Source organism: Neoarthrinium moseri (assembly GCF_022829205.1).
Source record: "Neoarthrinium moseri strain CBS 164.80 chromosome Unknown scaffold20_Wmoseri_CBS_16480, whole genome shotgun sequence".
Lineage (NCBI taxonomy): Eukaryota > Fungi > Ascomycota > Sordariomycetes > Amphisphaeriales > Apiosporaceae > Neoarthrinium > Neoarthrinium moseri.
Window position 1 is genome coordinate 107167 of NW_026055134.1, and position 22260 is coordinate 129426.

General features: G+C 54.3%; 6 protein-coding genes across 6 annotated transcripts; 3 read left to right on the plus strand and 3 right to left on the minus strand.

Annotated features, from left to right (window-relative positions):
- Positions 1-1011: 1011 nt before the first annotated feature.
- Positions 1012-4143, plus strand: JN550_006022 (uncharacterized protein; the record flags this gene model as incomplete). The annotated part of the gene is made up of 1 exon (XM_049317715.1): positions 1012-4143. One exon carries the CDS (start codon positions 1012-1014, stop codon positions 4141-4143), a length of 3132 nt encoding a protein of 1043 aa, XP_049171908.1.
- A 545-nt stretch (positions 4144-4688) lies between these two features.
- JN550_006023 (uncharacterized protein) lies at positions 4689-6591 on the plus strand (the record flags this gene model as incomplete). Its single annotated transcript, XM_049317716.1, has 3 exons — positions 4689-4953; positions 5123-5530; positions 5582-6591. The coding sequence occupies 3 exons, from the start codon at positions 4689-4691 to the stop codon at positions 6589-6591; spliced, it is 1683 nt and encodes a 560-aa protein (XP_049171909.1).
- Positions 6592-8270: 1679 nt separating this feature from the next.
- On the plus strand, positions 8271-9342 carry JN550_006024 (uncharacterized protein; the record flags this gene model as incomplete). Its single annotated transcript, XM_049317717.1, has 3 exons — positions 8271-8334; positions 8422-8749; positions 8823-9342. 3 exons carry the CDS (start codon positions 8271-8273, stop codon positions 9340-9342), a joined length of 912 nt encoding a protein of 303 aa, XP_049171910.1.
- A 431-nt stretch (positions 9343-9773) lies between these two features.
- On the minus strand, positions 9774-11902 carry JN550_006025 (uncharacterized protein; the record flags this gene model as incomplete). Its single annotated transcript, XM_049317718.1, has 6 exons — positions 9774-10756; positions 10824-11165; positions 11223-11250; positions 11297-11374; positions 11449-11544; positions 11603-11902. 6 exons carry the CDS (start codon positions 11900-11902, stop codon positions 9774-9776), a joined length of 1827 nt encoding a protein of 608 aa, XP_049171911.1.
- A 1203-nt stretch (positions 11903-13105) lies between these two features.
- On the minus strand, positions 13106-15843 carry JN550_006026 (uncharacterized protein; the record flags this gene model as incomplete). Its single annotated transcript, XM_049317719.1, has 2 exons — positions 13106-14433; positions 14484-15843. The coding sequence occupies 2 exons, from the start codon at positions 15841-15843 to the stop codon at positions 13106-13108; spliced, it is 2688 nt and encodes an 895-aa protein (XP_049171912.1).
- A 3565-nt stretch (positions 15844-19408) lies between these two features.
- On the minus strand, positions 19409-21738 carry JN550_006027 (uncharacterized protein; the record flags this gene model as incomplete). The annotated part of the gene is made up of 7 exons (XM_049317720.1): positions 19409-19711; positions 19765-19842; positions 19897-20651; positions 20715-20987; positions 21041-21498; positions 21558-21650; positions 21713-21738. The coding sequence occupies 7 exons, from the start codon at positions 21736-21738 to the stop codon at positions 19409-19411; spliced, it is 1986 nt and encodes a 661-aa protein (XP_049171913.1).
- Positions 21739-22260: the final 522 nt, after the last annotated feature.

Genomic DNA, 22260 nt, shown 5'->3' on the forward strand with positions numbered 1-22260 from the left:
ACCTGGTCTAGTTCAGGTGTACAGGTATCGAGCGCGAGTATGACAGCCGCCGAGGGGGGGATGGTCGTGCCGTAGACCGAAAGTGTGGGATCGGGAAGAGCGAGGTTTCCAAGTTCGAGCGCATGGGTGGCTCTGGGGTCAGCGAGGTGCCTGGATGCTTTCGCAAAGCACGGCCAAAGACGTGAAGCGTGGAGGCAGGTCGAGTATCAGGGCCGGACGATGGCGACTGTGCGCGCCAGTCGAGGGATTACGATAGATGGATAGATAGCACCTAGTCGTCGGCCTGCATCGAGACCAGCGCGATCAAGGGATGGACGCAGCTGCGAAGGGAATAATCAATCTACACTCCGGTCAGATCAAGAACTCGGTGCCGCGCTTCCACAGGAGCAAAAATCGAGTCGGCGCCGATGGGGTCTTGGAGAGGAACGGCAGGTCCAGGGAATGCCGCGTGCCAGTAACCAGCTGCGATGATGGATGCAGGATGCAAGTTGCAGGCTGCTGCTGGATGGTGGATGCTGAACCTGAAAGCGATGCGAAATGTCGAATGCGGCTCTGAGCGCGCGCGCTGAGTGGCCGGACGCCAGCGCGGGCCCCACCCGAAAATCGGCGCGCCGACGTGTCGCCTGCCGACTTTTCAGGGTCTGGGGGGGCCATGCTAAGCGCATGTTTTCCGCTACTCGCATAGTTAGGTATGGCCTTCACCTTAGCCTTAGCCCTGGCCTTGGCCTTGGCCTTGCTGGCATTTTAGGGGTGGTGCTAGGTAGGGTGCAGGGGAGCTTTGGAGCAAGCTGGCCAAAAAGTTCCCAGCGAACAGACAGCTCGCAACTAAAGCCACGATCCCCCCCAATTGTATATCTTACACACAAGTAAACGAGTCCGGGCATGATGGGGGCCAGATAATGGACACAGTGACGTACTCGGTCAGCTTCGAACTCGCCTCCTCGCCGCAAACCTCTCCCTGACCCTCGCGAAATGACCCTGCCCCCCTAACACGCTACACCGTTGGCAGTCATGGCAACTGCTCCTCCTCAGCAGTCCGCAGGCCGGGCCATCACCGTCCTCAGCGGCCGCTTGAACACGGCCACCCTGCTCCAGGACCGCCGCGCCGCCGTCCTGAGTCTGCGAGGCCTTGCGAAAGACTATCCCGCATCAGTCGCTTCCGAGTGTCTCAAGAACCTGATCACCAGCCTGTCCAACGATGGCGAGGACGTCGACACCGTCCAGGCCGTCCTGCAGACCATCCTGAACTTCCTGCAGCCCAATCAGAACAGCCTCGAGGCCCCGGAAGCCGCCGAAGACATCACGCTATGGGTTGCCGACGAGTTCGCCTTGCGGCCCGAGAACATGGCCCTGCTGCTGAGCTTCTTGGAGCAGGAGGATTTGTTCTCCCGCCTCTACACCCTGCAGCTCCTGCACATGATACTGTCAGTGCGGACCGCCAGGACCGAGGAGGCCATACTTGCCGCTCCTCTGGGCCTGCACAGACTCGTGGCCGTGCTCGGCGACAAGCGCGATGTGGTTCGGAACGAGGGCATCGCGCTGTTGACAGCTCTCACCCAGGACTCATCCGAGTTGCAAAAGATCGCTGTCTTCAACGATGCCTTCGATTGGATCTTCTCCATCATATTCGGCGAGGGAGGACTGTCCGATGGCGATAGAGTCATCGAAGACTGCCTCATCCTACTGGGCAACCTTTTGCGGAACAACGACCCCAACGCCATAACATTCCGGGAAGCCGGGTGTGTTCCACACCTGGCCAAGCTACTCAAGAGTGCTCACGGGCTCGGAAACGAGACCGAAGAGCTCGCTACCTGGGCCCTGGAGCAACAAGAGAGGAACACGTATGCTCTGCTCGCCATCACGCGCCTCTTCCTACGTTCCGCCTCTCAACGCCAACTGAACCAGCAAGCATTCTATGCGTCTGACGGTCTGTATCACGCCTTGCAGCTAGCGTTCAGCCAGGCTGCCGATACATCAATACGGGCACAAGCTCTCATAACCTGTGCTGACACCATTGCGGACAACCCTCGGCTCCAGGAGAGGTTTCCCCAGCTGCAGGTGCCTTCCGTAACTGTTACCAACACAGATGTGTCAAACGGAAAGCTAAGTGGCAAGTCGGTCACGCTCGTTTATGTTATTGATGCGCTGCTCGAGTTTGCTCTCAACGTCCAGTCTCCTGCCATGTTCCCTCTCCGCATGGCTGCCTGTCAGTGCTTGAAGGCTTACTTCAACCATCACGATGAGATCAGGCGGCACTTTGTGCAACAAGCCGTTGAGGGATATAGGCTTGGGAATCCCGCAACCGACAATGTGCTGGCTATTCTAGCGGAAGACTGGTTTGACCCAGACTCGGAAGCAAGCAGCGATCCATACCACTACTGGTTTGCTGCTGTACTCCTGCTGAATCTCATGGGAGAATCGTGGAACTCCGATATCCTTGAAAGTGCTGCGACCAACGGGGACAGCCGTGGTGCCAAATCATCACCTCCCAGGATACGCAGCATCATGATGAATTGGCGTCAGACCTTGGGTCTCTCAAACAACCGTCCAGCGCTCGGGTACTCGATGCTGATCACGACGTGGCTCTTCAAGAACCAAGTTGGAATAAATATGTTTCTCGAAGAGCCGGAGAATCTGGACAGTCTGATTGCAGCCGTCCTCTCGGGTGACCAGGGCGATATCCTAGTCCAAGGTGTTTGTGCTGTGATGCTAGGCATTATATACGATTTCTCCACGCAAGAATCACCAGTCACGCGACATGAGCTTTACCAAATCATACAAGCCAAAGTGACCCCCAAGCGGTTCTTAGACGCGGTTTGGTCGCTGCGATCTCACCCATCCATCAGAGACTTTGACGATACTCCCCACAAAGCAGGTGATGCAGGGGAACTTCCGCAAGTGTACTTTGATGAGCTCTACGTTGCCTTCTTCCAGACGTACGGCGACATGGTAAATGTCGCTATCGATAGGGGTCCAGACTCAGAAGTGGAGATTACCGAGAGTGGGGAGATTATATATGTGAATCGCCCCTTGGTTGAGGCTCTACGCAAGACCATCGACGAGAAGCACTCTCAATGGCAGGATGCAGAATCCAGATGGGGCTCGATCAAGCAGCAGCTTGAGTCGGAACGAGCCGAGCATCAGCGCCATGCAGCAGAACTAGGTAGGATTAGCGGAGTCAATGATGCTCTCCAGCGGCACCATGAGGATGAGGTCAAGTCTTTACAGCGTAAACAGGAAGAGGAGATACGGTCCCTGCAACGACAGATTGAGGATGCCGCACGTCAAAATAAAGATTTGACAAAGAATCTGGAGAATCGCAGGAAAGATATCGATGAGCTCCAGCGAAAGTACGAGGAGAGCACCCGAGGACTGCAGCGAAAAGACGATGAGATCAAGTCGACCAGGGCAGCAAATCAAAAGCAAATCGAATCCATGCGTCAGGAAGCCCAGAAAACTGCCGAGGCTGCTCATGCGGAGGCGGCCGAAAAAGCGGCTGAGATACAGAGACAACTCGACTACCTGAAGAAGTCATCGGAAGCCGAAGCAAAACGGATCCAGAGACGCACGGAAGCAGAAGTAGCGGATCTACGTGCAACAATTAGCCGCCAAGAAGTCGAAATCATGAAAACTAGCAAGGCGCATTCGCAAGAGCTTCAGTCTGCAACGCAAGAGCTTCAGACTACAAAGCAAGAACTCCAGACTGTAAAGCAAGAACTCCAGACGGCCAAGCAAGAGCTCAAGACTGCAAAGCAAGAACTCCAGACGGCCAAGCAGGAATCTACGACCAAAGACAAGAAGATCAAGGAAGTCGAACAGAAGCTTCGCCAGCTACAAGACAAGCTTGATGAGGCTCAAAAAGCAGGCAAACAGTCTCGGCAACAGCAGGACAAGAAGGCTGAGGACAAGATTCGGGAATTAGAATCCAAGCTCAAAGATGCCGAGAAGCGCAAGGCGCAGAATGAAGACCAGGTCTCGAAACTGACATCTCAACTCAAAGAGAAGGACACAGAAAAGGCAGCTACGCAGACGGAATTGGACGATCTACTCATGGTCTTCGGAGACCTCGAAGAGAAGGCTGAGAAGTACAAAGTAAGTTTTATTCACCGACTCACTGCCGGGTATCTCTTCCAGATATGCTAATAGCGTGCTCCTAGAAACAAGTCAAAGACCTCGGTGGCACTGTATCAGATGCAGAAGACGATGACGATGATGACGAAGACGAAGAGGACGATGATGTTGACTAGCTGGCAACGCAATCTGATATGCCAAATTAGATTCATTGGCAAGCAGCCTGTTGATACCCAACTATTGCACACCACCCTCCTGCATAATGTGAGCACAGTCACCTTCTGGCATGAATCATACTTGGAACCAGGCTAGGGGTGGCCGGTTATCTGCTCTTATGAGGTGCTATTGTATTACTCCTGCCTGATTGTTCCACCCTACAAAGATGCACCCGCTGGGTTGGGGCCTATTCCAGCGGTCCGCCCCGGTAACGCCAAAAGCCCCCAAAATTCATGCACTTATCGCGTAGACTTGCAATTGGCGTGCTTTCGAGTTTTCGCTTTGGGAAATCCTCTATTCAACCACAAATTTGCATATTGCCCAACCAGTGCAAAAACCCAGCATAACTGCAACCCTCCTCCCGCTCCTTGTCATTCACTCGACCGGGACAAATTGCGAAAATGGCCTCATTGAGGCCCAGAAGGTCTGCGGACCCAATCAGTGACTCTGAGTCGTCCGATTCGAGAGAAGGCGATGAGGGTTGGGATGATGTCGAGCAGGACGAGGAAGAGACCACCGAGGTGATTTCACTCCTCGACGACAAGGTCTTCCCGGGCGTCTTGTCCATGCTGGCGTACTGCAAGGAAAGCCACGGCTTCGACTTCCTGGCCGTCCGACAAAAGTTGCAGCTTGATTTCCACGGCAGTGTCAAGCTGGTCAATTACAGTAGGTCACATTTTGCCTCTTTACCTGAGGCCAGTAACTTGCATGCTGTTATGCAAACTCAAGGAGATGGCCTGCAAGATGCGCTATAATTTTAGAAATACTCTTGCGCATGCCTACAACGTTCTCTTATGTATCTGCAAATAATAGCACATGTACTAATGGTGCCCAGTTCGACACCGGGTCCACGAAGGTAGCCCTGTGACTGAAGATATCTCCAAAGCAGATTTCGACCAGGATCAGTTTCTGAAGCCAGTCCTGGACGATGACGCTGTTATCATTGGCCTGTTTGACCTCCCAGACGTCGTGCCAGAGGGTGCCCCAGCAGCGGAGGGACAAGGCGCATCCGTGGTTGACGACCTGTTGCAGCGGAACACGCAACTGCAGGAGGAACTCGCACGGGTCACTGCGCAGTTCGAAAGCTACCGCGCCACCGTCGCGGAGACGCTGGACCAGAGATGGGGTGATGTGGACGCCGCCGAGGCCGAGGCCAAAGCCGCGGGCGACAAAGGCAAGACCAAGGCCGGCGAGAAGCCCGTAGATGCGTCCAAGTATTACTGGGAATCGTACGCTGGCAACGGTATGAATTTCGAGCCCAAAGTGAAAGCGCTCCCTACTAACTCTCCATCAGACATCCATGAGACAATGCTCAAGGACACCGTCCGCACGGAGGGGTACCGCGATTTCATCTACAACAACAAGCACCTGTTCGCGGGCAAGACGGTGCTGGACATCGGCTGCGGCACGGGCATCCTGAGCATGTTCTGCGCCAAGGCCGGCGCGGCACGGGTTATCTCGGTCGACGCCAGCGACATCATCGACAAGGCACGCGAGAACGTGATCCACGCGGGCCTGGCGTCGACGGTGACGCTCATCAAGGGCAAGATGGAGGAGGTGACGCTGCCGGTGGACGCGGTCGACATCATTGTCAGCGAGTGGATGGGCTACTGCCTGCTGTACGAGGCCATGCTGCCGTCGGTGCTGTACGCGCGCGACCGCTACCTCAAGCCCGACGGCCTGCTGATCCCCGGCGCCTGCAACATGTGGATCGCCCCCGTGGCCGACGGCGAGTACGTCATGGACAACGTGCAGTTCTGGCGCGACGTCTACGGCTTCGACATGAAGGCCATGCAGTCGGGCATCTGGGACGAGGTGCGCGTGCTGCACTGGCCCAAGGACCGCGTGTGCGGGTCGCCGGCCGGCTTCAAGCTGCTCGACCTGTACACGATCAAGACCGAGGACCTGACGTTCTCGTCGAGCTGGAAGTCGGAGCTGACGGCCGACGTCGACGGCGGCCTGGACGGCCTGCTGGTCTGGTTCGACAACTTCTTCGCGCCGTCGCGCGAGAGCCAGGGCGTCGGGCTGCAGTCGGTGGCCGACGAGTGGGCCAAGGAGGACAAGGACCGCGTGGCGTTCACGACGGGGCCGTTCAACGACGAGACGCACTGGCGGCAGGGCCTGCTGCTCTTCAAGCACAAGGACGGCGAGGCGTCTTCGGCGGCCCTCAAGAAGGGCACCGTCATCGAGGGCGAGGTCACGTTCGCGCCACCCGAGGACATGCCCCGCGGGCTCATCATCAAGACCGAGTGGAGCGTGGCGGGCGAGGCCAAGAAGCACTCGCAGTCCTGGGACATGCGATGATCATGATGTCACGATGGGAAATGGAAAAGGGGTTCCGATGAGAATTGTTCCGGGTGGAACATTATATCCAAAAAAGGGGGTTGGTCTCAACCATGAAGAGGTAGACCGGGAGATATAGAGAAGAGAGACATCTGGCTGAACGACACCAAACTAGACATTCCTGGCTTTATAGGACGGTAGAGGCTTTACGAAAATTGCATGACTTATCTACGAACTCGATTGTAGTCGTACAATATTGCGTGCGGCAACGTTGTGCATAGATCCACAAGAAGGCGAGACCGTCTTTGCAGCTTATTGCGAGCGTGAAGGAATACGATAGGAAAATCACGTGGGCCAATTAATGAACAGTGCTGCTCTGTTTAATTCTCTTCTTTATTTTCATATATATTTGTTTTATTTAAACCATAAGACAAACAGCACGATTCATGTGTCTGGAAATGTCATGGTCTACAACTATTGCGGGTGTACCATAGCTCTCTGGTAACCTCGCACACCGATATCACTTACCAATATACCCAAAACGTAGCCAAATATTTCAGGGTAGGACACGCCTCAGGCCGGGCTAACCAGAAGCCCAAACCAAGGACGGGCCAACCGATCGCAGTCGGGCAGGAAGTTGTATTACAAAGTCATCTTCGTCGTTGTAGACAAAGCTGAGCGCTTGTCCGACACATTCGACCAGAAACCTGAGTCCATACCGTTAGCAAGGGGCTCTTGGTTATGAACTTCTGAGGGGTGTTGATTGCAAGAATCCAAAAGAGGAAAAACAAGATCAGAAATAGAACCAATATCCACAAAAATGTTCAGATAGGGATAACTGTTACAAAATATTCTAGGTCATCATGATAGAGGGGGAAGATTCGCAGCGTAAATGCTGGGTAGAGAGAAGAAAGAAGTTGCTTACCATATTGTGAGCCTTGTGGTGATGTCGAGCTCCAGACGGCTGCTCGCCAGGCTGGAGCTCTACGCGTCCAGCCCAGGCCCAGCATCGTCAGCGTCGGCCATTGGAACACGGAACCAGGATCAGCACGACAGCACATACGACAGGCCGATCCGACAGCTCACAGCATGAACGCAGCCGTGGCCGAACTGCTCTCCATGTGCTTGCTGGACGAGATCAAAGTATTGTGTGCGTAGCAGGAGAGGAAGAGATCGAAGAAAAAAAGTCGGCGGCCGCAATTTAAACCCCGACGATTCAGAAAATTTAGTGGGGGTCTGTGGAGAGCTATACGCCCGGACAGTGCAGCGGCCCAGGGGTCCGTCTGCAGCTGCCGGGGGGAAGACAAGCTCAAGTCCAGCCAGCCAGCGCAATTACTCGAGTCCCCTGGGTCCTGGGCGCTGGGCCCTGGCGTCCCGTGGGCCCGAACTGGCGGTGCGCGGCGCGACAGGCTCTAGCTCCGACGAAGGGGGGAGGGGACCGGGAAGAGGCAGAGAGAGAAAAAAAATTCGAGGTCGACATCGCGCGAGCTCTGCGTCCACCCGGCTCCGAGTCCGCAGTTTGCTAACCAGCCAGCCCGTCATACCAGCATCTTTGCCTGTTTCGTCTTCTCCCATAGTCGGTCCTTCACTGTGCACCAGCCGCGAGTAGCAGTTCCCTGCGTCTTCAATTGCCCGGTCCTTGTTATAGCCTCTTTTTCTTTTATTTTTCTAGATCAAGCAATTGACACAAAGAGCCCATCATGTCTCCCCCAATGGTCGCTGGCAAGGAGAAGGAGTCAAACGTCGCCCGACTCCTGGGATCCGGTATGTTCAACGAGACGGACTGCGCTCCCTTGCATTGCACATGATAGTACAGTTGAGCTGACGTGCGCTTTCTTCCTCTCTCGACAGGCACTGCCGGTATCTCTGAGCTGGCCGTCTTCCATCCCGTCGACACCATCGCCAAGCGTCTGATGAGCAACCAGACCAGGATAACCAACGCCTCGGAGCTGAACACGGTCATCTTCAAGGACAAGGCCACCGCCCCCGTCAGCCGCAAGTTCTTCTCCCTCTTCCCCGGCCTGGGCTACGCCGCCGGCTACAAGGTCCTGCAGCGCATATACAAGTATGGCGGTCAGCCCGTCGCCAGGGACTACCTGACCGTCCACTTCGGCAAGGACTTTGAGAACGCATTCGGCAAGAAGACGGGCAAGGCCATCCTGCACTCGACTGCCGGAAGGTGAGTTTCCCGCTGTCATTTGTCGTGACTATTCGATCACCTGGTAATGTACGTAATACTAATGCTGCGCTAGTTTGATCGGTATCGGAGAGATCGTCCTCCTCCCCCTGGACGTCCTCAAGATCAAGCGTCAGACAAACCCCGAGGCCTTCCGCGGCCGTGGCGTCATGAAGATCATCGCCGACGAGGGCTTCGGTCTGTACCGTGGATGGGGCTGGACTGCCGCCCGCAACGCCCCCGGATCCTTTGCTCTCTTCGGAGGTTCCGCCTTCACCAAGGAGTACGTCTTCGGCCTCAGCGACTACAACAAGGCCTCGTGGTTCCAGAACTTCATCGCCTCCATCGGCGGTGCCACCGCCTCGCTCGTTGTCTCCGCCCCGCTCGATGTCATCAAGACCCGTATCCAGAACCGCAACTTCGACAACCCCGAGAGCGGCTTCCGCATCCTGTCCAACATGGCCAAGAACGAGGGCTTCGGAAGTTTCTTCAAGGGCCTGGTGCCCAAGCTGCTCATGACCGGTCCCAAGCTCGTCTTCTCCTTCTGGCTCGCACAGACCCTGATCCCGGCGTTCGACGGCATGCTCAAGAAATAGAGAGACAAGGACCGTGTCGTCCGGTTGAAAGCAGTAAAATGTGAAGAATAAAAAATCCAGCGGGTTCCAAAGACTTGAGCTACGTGTATAAAAGGTTATATCTGGCGTTGAGGAGCGGGCACCAGGGGCAGGTGCTGGCAATTGCTAAGGCGGCTGGTTTTCTTGGGGATCTAGACAAGACTCGACTCATAAAAGGCACCGCGTCTATACAGAATTTTTAATACGAATTTAGTTTTCGAAAGCATCTGACTTCACTGTGTGGCGTGTGAGCATCAATTAATGGTTGTTGGTTGTCATGTAATCTATGGCTGCCATGGGAATCATACCAAATATGTCCGTCTCTCGGGTATTTATCTGGAAAACAATTACGTCGTTTCCTAACTCCTTGCCCAATCATTCGGTTCTGTATCTCGCTTATCAAACTCAACACCTCACCACATAGCAACGTGAGCCCTTCTCGATAGTTCCCGGACAGCCCTCGCGATATCCCCCTCCAGCCCCGTGGCAGAGATCTCGGGAGGCTCCTCGAACATCTCGTAGTCCTGCGCACACCGCGTGTCCGGGTCCGGCAGGACGCCGTGCTGGAAGTAGTCCCGGATGGCCCTGGCCGTGCACGTCGACGGCGCCGCGAGGCTGCAGTGGCCGTACGACTCCTGGACCAGGACGACGGCGCCGGGGAAGGCGGCCGCGTTGCTGCGCGCGCTGCGCAGCGGCGTCACGTTGTCGGCGATGTTGCCGACGAACAGGACCGGGAAACTGGTCTGGATCCCGCCGAACGGGCCCGCGAACCGCCACCGCGGCCGCGCCCGCCGCCCCGCGCACGACAGCTTCGAGTGCACGTTGGACGCCCCCGCGTACCGGCTGATGCGCTGCAGCGCCTTGGCGTAGGCCAGGATCGAGTCCGGGCTGGCGTCGATGGGCTCGCCGTCCGCGCACATGATGGCCGGGAACGCGTCGTCCGAGTGCCGGGGGATCTCCGGGACCGTCGGCAGGGTCTCGTTCACGGCGCAGAAGTCGAGCATCGGCGGCCCGTCGTCCTCGTTGGCCATCTGGTAGTACGGGACTCCATCCTTGCGCTCGAGGGCCGCCATGACCGCGGCCAGCTGTGGCAGCTTCTCGATCGGCTTGTAGAGACAGCCCCTGAGGAGGCTCTGTAGCTTTGAATAAGTGACCAGCTCGGGCATCTCGAGCTGGGTTCCGTTGGTGTAGGGCGGTATCAGCACGGGGCTCTTCTTCAGGCTGCCGAGCAGTTTGAAGAATCTCTCTTCAATGCTGGCAGCGCTGGCTTCATGGAAAGCGCACTTCTCGGGCCCGGCTTTGGCGCAGGACTCGAAAAAGTACTCCATGATCTTATCGGCATCTTGGAGGTAGTTGAGTTGTACATTTGCGAACCAGTCGCCATAATCCACATTGCCTAGACCACAAGCAATCCTGTTAGTAAACCCAAATTCGCTAACATAGGGTTTGTACGGTGTGCTCACCATCGCTTACAAGCCTCTCTACTCTGTCAGGGTAAAGCGCAGCAAAGGTTCCCCCAAGTATGGTACCGTAGCTGACGCCCCAATATTTGACCTTCTCGAAGCCTAGCTTGTCAGATATCTCCAACATGTCCCGAGCGTGGGAAGCTGTTGAAATGTGATGCAGCAATCCGGGCGTGGTCGTGTTCATATAGCTCTCGCACTGCTTAGAAACAGCGTCGAACTGGGCTAGAGCATCAAAGAGCATTCCTGGGTGCGAGTCGACAACACCCGTGTTCTGCATGGCCCAATCGTGTCTCTTCCGCGAAGATCCCCAGCAATCTATACGAGGCACTGAAGCGCCGACTAGGCAGTTGCCCTTCGTTAGTATCGTCTCATAGAACATCTTGTGAGGCTACTTACCACCTCGGGGGTCCCAGCTGATGATGTCCTGTAGATGGTTAGACTGGGCCTGAGTTCCTAATTATATCACTTACATGATTATCTCCGATGATGGTCTGTAAGTAATCGGCGATACCCTCAGCCAACCAAGCAACCCCTGAGCCTCCAGGACCCTGTACAATGACCTTAGTTAGTCGAGCATCGACAGTAAACCAAGGAAGATACTTGCCCCTGGGTTTACGAAGACTGGGCCTCTGTAGTCTTCCCGGCTCTTGGCCGGGGCACGTATGACGGCGAGCACCACGCGTGCTTCTTCCGAGGGTTCAAGCCAATCGAGGGGGACCTTTGAACGTATGATCAGCCTAACTATGTATACCGTCACAGAAGCTTCGCTTCCTTACATCGAGCCGCGCACAATCAAACTGGCCACCGTAGCATCTCTCCCACACCAGTTCCTTACTTGGCTCCAATGCTGCCCAATCCCAAACAGCGGTCTTCTCTTCACTTGTGCCGAGGGGGCTGACGGAGCTCGTCACCGTGAGAAACGCACGATGCAGCTGCAGAAGGGCCGCCAGGACGGTGATGCTTATGAGAAACGAAGTTGTCCATTGGCGCCCTGGTGGCTTGGATGTATTGCTGGACACTCGCGCATGATACTGGCGCTTGTCTGGGTCACTCAACGAAACCATCTGAGTTGTCATGGAGATCGCTGCTATGGGGGCTGCTCAGCTGGAATATAGCTTCCCCTGATTTTGTTATAGCAGACTGGCTGTGTCGGAAAAGGCGCAGAGAGGACTTAGGAGGATAACTGTCGCAAGTAACCAGCATCCAACTCTCTTCTGCGTTGTTCTTCTCCCAATATGATTGAAAGTCGTCGATACTTTATCCTTGTCGGAGTTTACTTGCGGTCGACAATTCGGTAGATGAGTACCAAAGCGACTGCCTTTCCGCCGCGATCCCGAGCCGAGGGCAGATTACAGGTCGAGTCAGGAACGCATAGCCAGATTATCGGATCCTAGTGTAGATAATAAGTTGCCGTGTATTAGCGCTCCTGATAAGTCTCATCACTTAGAAGAGAACGGTACCCCACGGAGAAATGGTCTAGTAGGAGGCACCTTTGTCTATACTGTTGTTTCATGGACGGTCAACTTCACGGGATCTCTCAGGGGAATGAACATGTCGCCAGCAGATATACACGCGGGAAATGGTGCTAGCCACCAGGTGCGCCTGCCCAGCTTTCGCTGGCCCGTCAGAGTCGGTGTGATATGTGAGACAAGCATGAATTGCGCGACGAGTGACTGGCTGGCCTGACTCGGATCACCCAGCTTATAGTGGGGTTGGGGAACCGCGATGATCAGCCCCCAAGGCGTCTGATAGATAGGGTTCCCCGACAGCCAAGGCATGCCGTTCAGGGGTCCATGCCCCACTTGGAAGTTGTAAGTAGGGGTCCTTATCTATGGCCACGCGCATCTGAAAGAGCTGAAGAGCTGGAAAAGGATGTGTGTACTGTAGGTTCACCAGTAAGAGATTGCCGCATGACCGTACCTGCAGGGTCTAGCTATCTCATCACAGGCATCTGGGGACAAAGAGGCTGGAGATTTCGTCCTATAGCACGCAGGAGCGGCGGCAATGTTTGTTGACATCCTTGAAAGCATGTATTTTTATTTAGAAAATTACCAAAGCTGTCCGTAGGCGTTTTCACCGTATGTGATTCAACCTTTTTTAAGGAATGCCATCCTTTTTTTACCATGTCTCATAACGGCACAACAGCCGGCAGGTGTACTTTACAAGTAGGACGCGCAGCATGTAGGCTTGCGGAACTACGTCTATATCCCAACGCCACACCGGATCCTATAGGCCCCAAAAGAAATCTGCTCCCCTTCTAGATGCTTTGTGATGTTTGCTTATCGTTGCGCATAGGGATTGTTGTCCTGCGATTTGGATACGCTAGCCCCTCTCGCTCTGGCGCCCGACAACGGTGTTGAGGTTTGCAGTGTGCCAGACGCTTGCGGGCCAGCCGCACTACTGGAACCTTGGTTATAAGTGCGAGTTTGCAACCCGGGCTGCTGGTATGCCGAATATGCGGTTTGTCCCTGTGAGGTAGTGTTGTACAGGCCCCCCGCATACGGATTGGCACCGCCAATTTGGGCTTCCTCATCAAAGCCAGGCATGGGAGTGTGCTGCGTCACTTGTATACCGGGCGCGTTTCCATCACCATAATGACCCGGTGGAAGGGTGTCACCAGCCTTTCTCCGCCCACTACGTTGACTCTCGGTCTTATGGAGATCCGAGCGTAATCTCTCGATGTCGTTCGAGCGAATCTTTTCCAAGCGCTCATTGGATGGGTCGCGCGAGTTGAGAGTGTCGTCGTCGCGGTTGAAGCCCCAATCATCGCCAGCTGCAAGAGCTGCGGCACTCAAAGTGTTAAGGTTTTGTGCTGCTTCCATCTCCGATGAGTCGGCAATACCCGCCTTCGAAGCGTTTGAAGGATTTCTCTCGGGTTTCGGCGCAGGCACCATGCGCTTGGCATCCTTGTCGTCGTCTGCCTTGGCGCGTGCTCGAGCTGCTTCTTGGTCACTGACGGTGACCGAGTACGAAGGGTTCGTAGGTCCACCCAAAGCCTCGCCGCCGCCACCTGGCGCATAGATCGGCACCTTCTTCAGAGCGAGTGCGAGTGCGCACATGAACTTGCTGCGCCTGGTGGCCCGTACCGCCTCGTTGTGCCAGTTCGACTTGTGCTTCATGGCAATCTTAAGCTGAAGTTTGTCCAAGTCCCCAATGCCTCCAACACCGATGACGAGATCGGGCTGGAAGTCGCGTGAGTTGTCGGGGTGTCTAACAAAGTTCTCCATTTCCTGGCGAAGAAGTTCAATATCCTCAAAGGACGTGTCGTAAGAGACATTGACGTCGATAACCTCTTTCATGGCATTACTCCGGGTGACGTTTTCGATCCAGAGGTTGTTTAGCGCGATGTTTGGCACTTGAACCACCTGCATCTTGTCGATTCTGTTGAAGACGGTGTAGAGCAAAGAGATTCTCTCAACGACCATCGGCATCTTTTCCGGACCAACAATATCAACACGGTCACCCACATCATATGGGTGCTTCACGAAGAGGAAAATGCAGGAGCCCAAGAACTCCTGGGTGGTGACGGCGAAGACGAATGACAGGGAAAGAAGTGCTGTTCCGGCTGTCGCCAAAGTGGTGATGAATGAACTCTGGAAGAAGGCCACTGCGATGAAATTAGCTTGCGTGTGCGATAACAGCTCCTAATAGACTTACGGAAGATGAAGATGACGATGAGCAGGACAACGAAAAGCAGGACCTTATCGAAGACAGCCAGAGCCTGACTAATGTCTTTCATGCTGTTACCGATGGCCTTTCTTTCCTTACTGATCTCGACGACCTTGCGAATCATCTCATCGAGACTGATGTCGCCATTGATATCCGAATCAATAGCAGCGAAACACTCCTCAGCTTCCTCGCGGTGGGCTTCTCCAAGAACTTCGATCAGGTCGTCAACATAGAGAGCGTCGTTGCCCTCGACAACGAAAGACAACCAGACACGCTTGGCCAGAGCTTCCGAAGTCCGAACCTTCTCCAAAGCTTCGACAACGATGGAATGAGCCGAGTTGGGGTTGAAGAGCTGTTTGCCGCTGATTTCTGACGCAATGTTACCAAAGACCGACGTGACCTTGTCACCAAATCGACCGACATTTCCAATCAGTCTCATTGGCGTGGCAGCGCCACCTTTGCGACCTTTCTTGCCGCCGAGCATCAGCTCGATACTATCGTTGATGATGTAATCCTCTTCGGCAAATTCCTGGCAGTACATGGGAAACAAAGTACGAGAGGCGTCGTACATGAGTCCAAGCAGGTAGACTTCGCGTTTCGAGTCCTTGATGCGGTTGGCAAATGACCGTTGGTGGTAGGTCACACTGATCAGCTGGACTATGGCCCTTTCTCCCAGAAAGACAGCTGACGACACGAAGAGGGCGCCAAGGACTTTCTTCATAGCGTCAACCCAGCCGACGGTATCAAACTGGCCACCAAACAAGTTCTTGAAGGTCAACCAGGTAGCCAGCGCCCAGAAGAACAGTGACAAGGGAATTTCCAATGCCTTCAGCACAGCGGCGTACTTGCGAGTTCCAGAGCTGACAACTCCACACACAAACATAAAGACGGGAGGCAGAAGGTGGGCTACAGTCTTTCCAGCCCACAAAGTCAGCCATGCGAGCTCGATCCAGAGGAAAAGATTGAACATAGTTGGACCAGGAGCAAATATGTCGTTGCCCTTCTCATCTTTCCCTGTCGAAGCGCCTCTTCCAACTTGATCTTTATCATGCCCAGTGAGCGGCAGTACGATCAGAGGAACAGCCAGGAGGAGTGCAACAGGCACAATGTAAACCAGATACCGCGTGACTACGGAAAATCCAATAATTTTGTTGTAGATCCTTCCCATGGCGTTCAGAGAGAAGTCGTCGGAGCCCGCAGTGCCACTCCGGCTAGGCTTCTTGGATCGTCTACCACGGTGGAACATGCCTTGCTTCTCATTAGTAGGCGGCGAGGCGGCCCCGTCCAAGGCCGAAGTCAAGCCCTGGTTGGCCTTGCGAGCTCCGGTAGAGCTGGCATTGCTCCTCATTTTTGTGAGGGGGATGTCATTCATCCCGTCCATGTTGGAGGTGTTTGAATTCGAGGTTCCCAACGGTAAGAACCCTCTTTCTCTCGGCGAATTAAGCGGGGATATCGGCATTGCAGGAAGGGGCCGTCGCCAGCACCCTAGGGCGTGTTCGTTGCAACGACGGGGTTTGTATGCCTACGACCGAGGCGAGGAAGGCTTGCGCTTCCGAACGAGGGGTTTGCTCGAGTTCTAGGGATGTTTTGAAAAGAAATATGAGTCGAGGATGCACCAGGCGGCCCGCAGGAGTCTATCAAGGAAATATGCCAACGTGATGATGCCGAAAGAGCGACGCTTTCCTCCCAGACTAAGATGATCTGGGTAGGACAAAGAAAGATGCGTCGTGAACCGCCCCCAGTGTCGAGCTATACTAGAGGAGCCCGCTCGAACAGGAAGAGCTGGGAGGAGTGAGTGAACAGAAAACGAGGGTCGGTAGGCGGAGAAGTAGGGTTGGGGGCTGGGAGGTATGTAAAAAGAGAGAGTGAGGGTTGACGCAAGAAGACTTTAGAGCAAGCAGATCATCGAGGTTCTGTAGCTAGGCTGGTGGGTATTCCATTATTCGTGGTGGAGATGGGTCCTGCCAGCGCCTGACAAAAGCGGCCACAAAGCGCTTGTACGGATGGGACTCTCTTTTTTTATTTTAGTCATTCGTTCGGTCCCCTGGAGCTAGGTTTGCTAGGGCCTACGTTTCCCTGCACCGTATTCCCATCGAGGTACGAGTTGCCTACATACCATGGCGATGCTGCTTGTGGTTGGATCGCAAAAAGCAGTGGCCCAAGAGAGGCGCAAGCCGCCTGGATGTTGGCCGCGCCGCCGGGTTCGCCAGTGGATGGATCAGGGGGATCGATCAGAGGATGGATCTGGTTCGCCCGGGACATGCTGGACCCCGGTTTTGCGAGCCCCTCAATTGACCGCTCACAGGCGGCGCAGGGAAGAAGTTGGCCTGCTTGGCCTGCTTTGGGGGGGCCGCTGCAGTTGTCTGCAAGCCACTGACAGCATCTTAAAACAGCCCAGGGGCAAGCCTCTTTGGGATTTCCGCGTTTCAAGTGAAAATCTGGTCGTACTTGGGGAGGCAAGCCGAGATCCGTGGTAGCCAAGTGGTGCCGGTCTTCCCGCCCATTGGCTCCTAGGGACACACGCTAGACCCGATCTCCAATGGCAGCTTCAGAGCTCGTGAATCGACCTGTGGACACTGATGGCGCGTTTGTTGCAAACGCCAGCAAGAGCGTAAGCCCTTTCCAACGGACAGCTAGGACGGACTACAATCGTCTGATTTCCTCGAGGAGGAATACGACGGGTGTGTAAGACACGATGGCGTGAGCCATGGGGATCCCAGGTTATCACCACGTTCCAGAACATTGCAATATCAGGCGGCCCATGACGATACCAGCAACCCCTGCAGCGGCAGTGTTTTGGCTCCATTGAGGCCACTCCGCCTTTCCGTTATGTTAGCTCAACGGGCAGCGGCAGTAACAGTCTCCCGTCACGCGGAATGCTGGCTTGCTTTTTGTTTCGCGTTTCAATCAGGACTTTGGCCAGCGTCGCCTTGCTTGCGCCTCGATGTTGCAATTTACGTTGGGTTACATGGCGCTCCTGCTTTGGTCCTGCTGTCAGCCAAGAACAGTGAGAGATCTGCGTGCCCACATGTTGCTCCATTTTGGATCATAGATCAGAGATGCTGCTGGTGGGGGAGCTGAAAGATCCAAAATGATCTGATCGGGGGGATCAACTTGCAGTGACCACAAGCTGTCACGACGGCCTCCGCAAATTTCTTTCAGCTCGAATTCTTACAGGTTTCCGGCCATTACGAACGTCCCACTGCAAATCCATACGTGGACTTGGCTAGCAAACTCTGATCACTGGACCAGGCGGGGGTCGTTTGCCAGTGAAAATCAAAGCCGACGGCCAACCCATGCTCCACCAGCCCACATGCCAAACGCACCGGCGCAAGCCACCAGGGAAGATCCTCATCCACTCTGACGTTATACTATGTATACCCGTAGGCACGCGAACACTTCTGGTACCCGACAGCATTTGACAACGCCGAGTGTCTAACACGGGACAGACAGAATATTTCTGGTCAGGAGTTTGCACATCTGCACCACCGCGAGGGAATTTGCAAACTATAGTAGCCCCGACAGCAGTACATATCATAAAAACTCTCCATTCTTCTGCCCTTGATATAAACAAGCGTTTCGTGCACCCGGACAAAGCTGAACATCTATACTATATATGTATACATAAGTAGCTTAGTTCGTCGGCAGCAGGCGCCATCCGAGGCAATTACACCCGTGGACCACATACCCTCCTTTAGTATACAGCTCGCTTGGCTCATATCCACCAACGGACGGTTAGCGACCCCCGCGGTAACACGCCGATCTCAAGATAGGGATTCAGTCGGTGATAATTGGAAAGGGGTCCATTGCGTCACAGCTCGGGCACTCATGCTGTATGAACACGTTCATGGAGGGCATGAGCAGGCTGGCATCATGTGTCGTCTCCTGGCTCGGAAAAACCACCGATACTCGAGGGGATCATGTCAGCCGAGGTGCGGATGATCGTGTAGCGGCCGTTGACGCTATCGTGACTTACCCCAGCTTGGCATCTCGTGCATGAAACATCCTAGCAAAGTGTATTCTGATGTATTAGTCAACTAACATTTAGATCTCAACGTTTCACTACCAACCTTGGGGCCACGTTTGTCCCCGGATCGTTCAAGACCCTTAATATCTGACAAACATTGGTCCAGAGCGTTCTTCAGGGAATGAAATCTCTTAGAAAGTTCCCGCTCAGCCTTGTTTGTGGATAACCGCTGCTTATGACTCCGACTAAGCTATCGCGTAGCGAAGTGCCGCGTAAGTAGCGCAAGTAGTTCTGATATGTCAGCTCGATGAACTCTTCGCAAACGTCAAGAATTGCCGACGCCATTACTCCGCATGGATCTTCTCCTTTCTTTCTACAGATCGGTCCAAACAATCAGATGTTGCGCCAAGTGCGAGTCCAGTTTGACCCCGCCTGGGTCGACGCAGTCGGCAGACGCATCAGATCACCGATTGCTCCTAGGATACACACTAATGATGCTTGACTACATCACACCACGGTGATCAACTTCCCCTATTGCGTATTCGCCGTTCTGCTATAATGTATTTGGCCGGTGTGACTTGTCCTGATACTAGTCATAGTTTACCCAACTTTTCTCAACACCGGCCATTTGCTCATACCTATTCTTATTGTAGAATGTGGTTGCCTTTGGGACTACTGATTATGTATCAAGAGCTCTGCACATCAAGTGTACGTACTAGGCAGTGATGGAGCAAGGCATATTTTATTGACTATACGTGTAAGTCAAGAGGGTATATTAACTGAAAGACGGTATTAGAATGGAATTTCAACGTGAGTAAGCCACGTCAGCCACAGTGCGTAATTTCTTGACTTTGACCGGCTTTTATCATCAAGGCCTCTTCATCTCTTGACACCGTTTGAGACGTCATTCGACCATGGTAACCATTAGCGCTGCGACTAACGGGCATTACAAAGCCTTGGTATCACCAGCAGCCGGGTGGGTTTCTGCCCCAGTGGCTGAGGTCGACTTGTCACCAACTTCAGTTGGCTCTTTCGTCTCGGCATATTCGGTGTGGCCCTGGTCGCTCTTGACAATAGCTTCCGCCGAGCTGGTGTGGCCGGACTCGAAGTGGTACAGGGGCTTGAGGACCGCGTTCTTGCGGAAGAAGACCCAGCGTTGGATGAACCACGGCAGCCAAACCTCAACGTTGTACTTGATGAACTTCGAAGTGGGCAGACCAAAGACATAGTCGAGCTCCTCGAGGGTGCGCTGTTTGCGGATTAGTATGGTTTTAAAGCAGAGATACTGACACGCCTGCTTACCTGTTTCGTCTCCGGAAGCCAGAGCCAGATCATGAAGAACGCTACTACGTTGAAACCTGCGTACAGACAGAAGGCGCCCTAGAAGCAGTCAGTTTGTGTCAAGTTGCGCAGCCGACAGTAGACCGGACGTACAATAACGTGCAGAGATGCCAAGATCTTGGGGAAGGTGATTGAGAGCACAGCCGCCCAGAACAGACAGGTAGAAACAGCCCAAGCCATGCCGACTTCTCTGTGAGACAGCGGGAAGACCTCGGCACTGTAGGTGAACGGAACTGGACCCTCTCCTGGAGAGTAGAACGCAGCGAACAAGTAGACAAACAGTGCTACCAAGCCCACGTGAGCACCACCTTGTCCGGGAATGAGCGTGCAAAGACCGGCGGCCAGTAGGGTCCAGGCCATGTTGGGGAAAGTGAATAGCAGCAAAGAGCGACGGCCGAAGGTATCGATAGTCCAGATGGCTGGCCAAGCAAAGATGAAGTTGACCAGACCGAATCCGAAAGAAGCCAGCAGAGCGTTGAAGTCATCAGTTCCGGCCTCCTTGAAGACGGTACTGGAGTAGAATGCAATGATGTTGATACCACACATTTGTTGCGCGATCATGACGACGAACGAGGCGAGAGTTGCTCGGCGTACACGCGGGATGGTGAAGAGCTCGATGAATCGTCTGATATAAGTTGAGCCTCCAATAGCTTCCCTCTCAAGTTGCAGCTGCGCATCGATGGCAATCAAGTCACGGGTGGCCTGTATCTTGTGGTTTCTGAGCCTGACAAGAGAGTGGAGGGCCTCCTTGTATCGGTTCTTCTTCATGTACCATCGCGGGGATTCGGGACAGAAGAGGATGAGGAGGGTAAGTGGAATGGCGGGGATGAAGGCGGAGCCAACTTGCACTGCATAAGCACCGAGGAGTCAGTTCAACGTTCTTCTGTCTGTCCGGAAGCTGAGGCACTTACGTCTCCAGGCAATATCTCCAACCTTGCCAACAACCAGGTTAGCAGTAACTCCCAGAAGAATTCCAAAGGCCGTCCACATCTGCCAGGTCATCACCAGTGCTCCACGAATTGCCGCTGGACTGTTCTCGGCGGCAAAAATAGGAACAGTCGAAGCCTTGATACCCATACCGATGCCAAGGAGTAGTCTCGTGGCGAGTAGCTGTTCCCAGTTTTGGGTGAGGGCACCACCAATTGGGGTCAGTAGACAGAAGATAGCAGAGATGAAGATCGTGCCTGGTACCGTCAGCTCTCTTCTCTGCGGCAATCTTGGCCCAAGATTCACTTACCTCGACGACCAAAGTAGTTGTTGAGCGGGTCGGAACACCAGCAACCAATCAAGGCCGAACCGATATAAGGAGCAGAATTGATCAATCCGACGAGGAACGTATCGCGATCCGCATTCGGATCCCCAATGCCGAATTGCTTGGGGAAAGACAGGTTCGCGCCGTTGCTTCCCTCCTGATCCCAACCTTGCACCGCAGCTCCGATGGAACAGGTAATGATGGTCATGTATAACATCTTTGGGACTCTCCATTTGTGGGTGACCTCGAGTTCGAGCCATTCAGTCTCCGTGGCATCCAGCGCGTATTCTCCTTGGATGGCCTTGTAATTCTCGGGGTCCTGTGCAACTAACGCACCCTTCTTGAGAAGCTCGCGGTCTTCCTGCATGCCCTGGGAGTCGACGAGCTCGTCTACTCGTTTGAAAAGCTCCTCCCGAGTTAGGCCCTTCAAAGGATTCGAAATTCTGGCCCGTAGGTAAGCAACACGACCAATTCACTTCGCCCTCGTTCAAGGCCCACTTACCGAGCATTGATGTTCGCGTTGATGCCTTCAAGTGCTGCCGAGTCACGACGGCCCTTCTCGGATATGTGGGCAGTCTGGTACTCCGGCGATGCCCTGTATTCTGGTGTAAGTACGAGTTGCGTTCGCCAATCCACAGATAGAGAATCAACACTCACGCCGCAGGCTTTACTTCGTCGGACATCGTGACGTGCTTGCCAGAGTTACCCCAGTGGCGATCACAGTGAGGGAGGAAAACAAACGATTGGCTTGTTCAACTCGAGGCTCGAAGATGCAGGAGGGCCCTCTGTACAGCAGATGGCAGCCTCTTTTCAACTCAAGCGCTACCAGAAACCCAGCGCGAGGGGACAGTAATGGAGGGGAACAAGTTATCAAATTAACTGCGGGGAGGCACGGGAGTATTTTGTAGTTTGGGCGACTGGGTGAGGCTTGGCGCAAGGCAAGGTAGTTTACCAGCTCGCAGGAGGAAGCTGCTGGGGGGCCATCTGGCACCCCAGACCGGCCTATGAGAACTACATCACGGTCCGGGGGTCATCCTGTTACTTTGTGACTGGTGAATGATCTACTAGGATCATGGCGCCAGTGTGAAGAATTCGCAAGGGATCAGCACGACATTGTAATATCGCCCCATGCAGGTTGCCAACCTTCCAGCTGGAAGGTATGGTCGGGTACATGCTCGATACTTGGGGCTGGGACACAGAGCTTG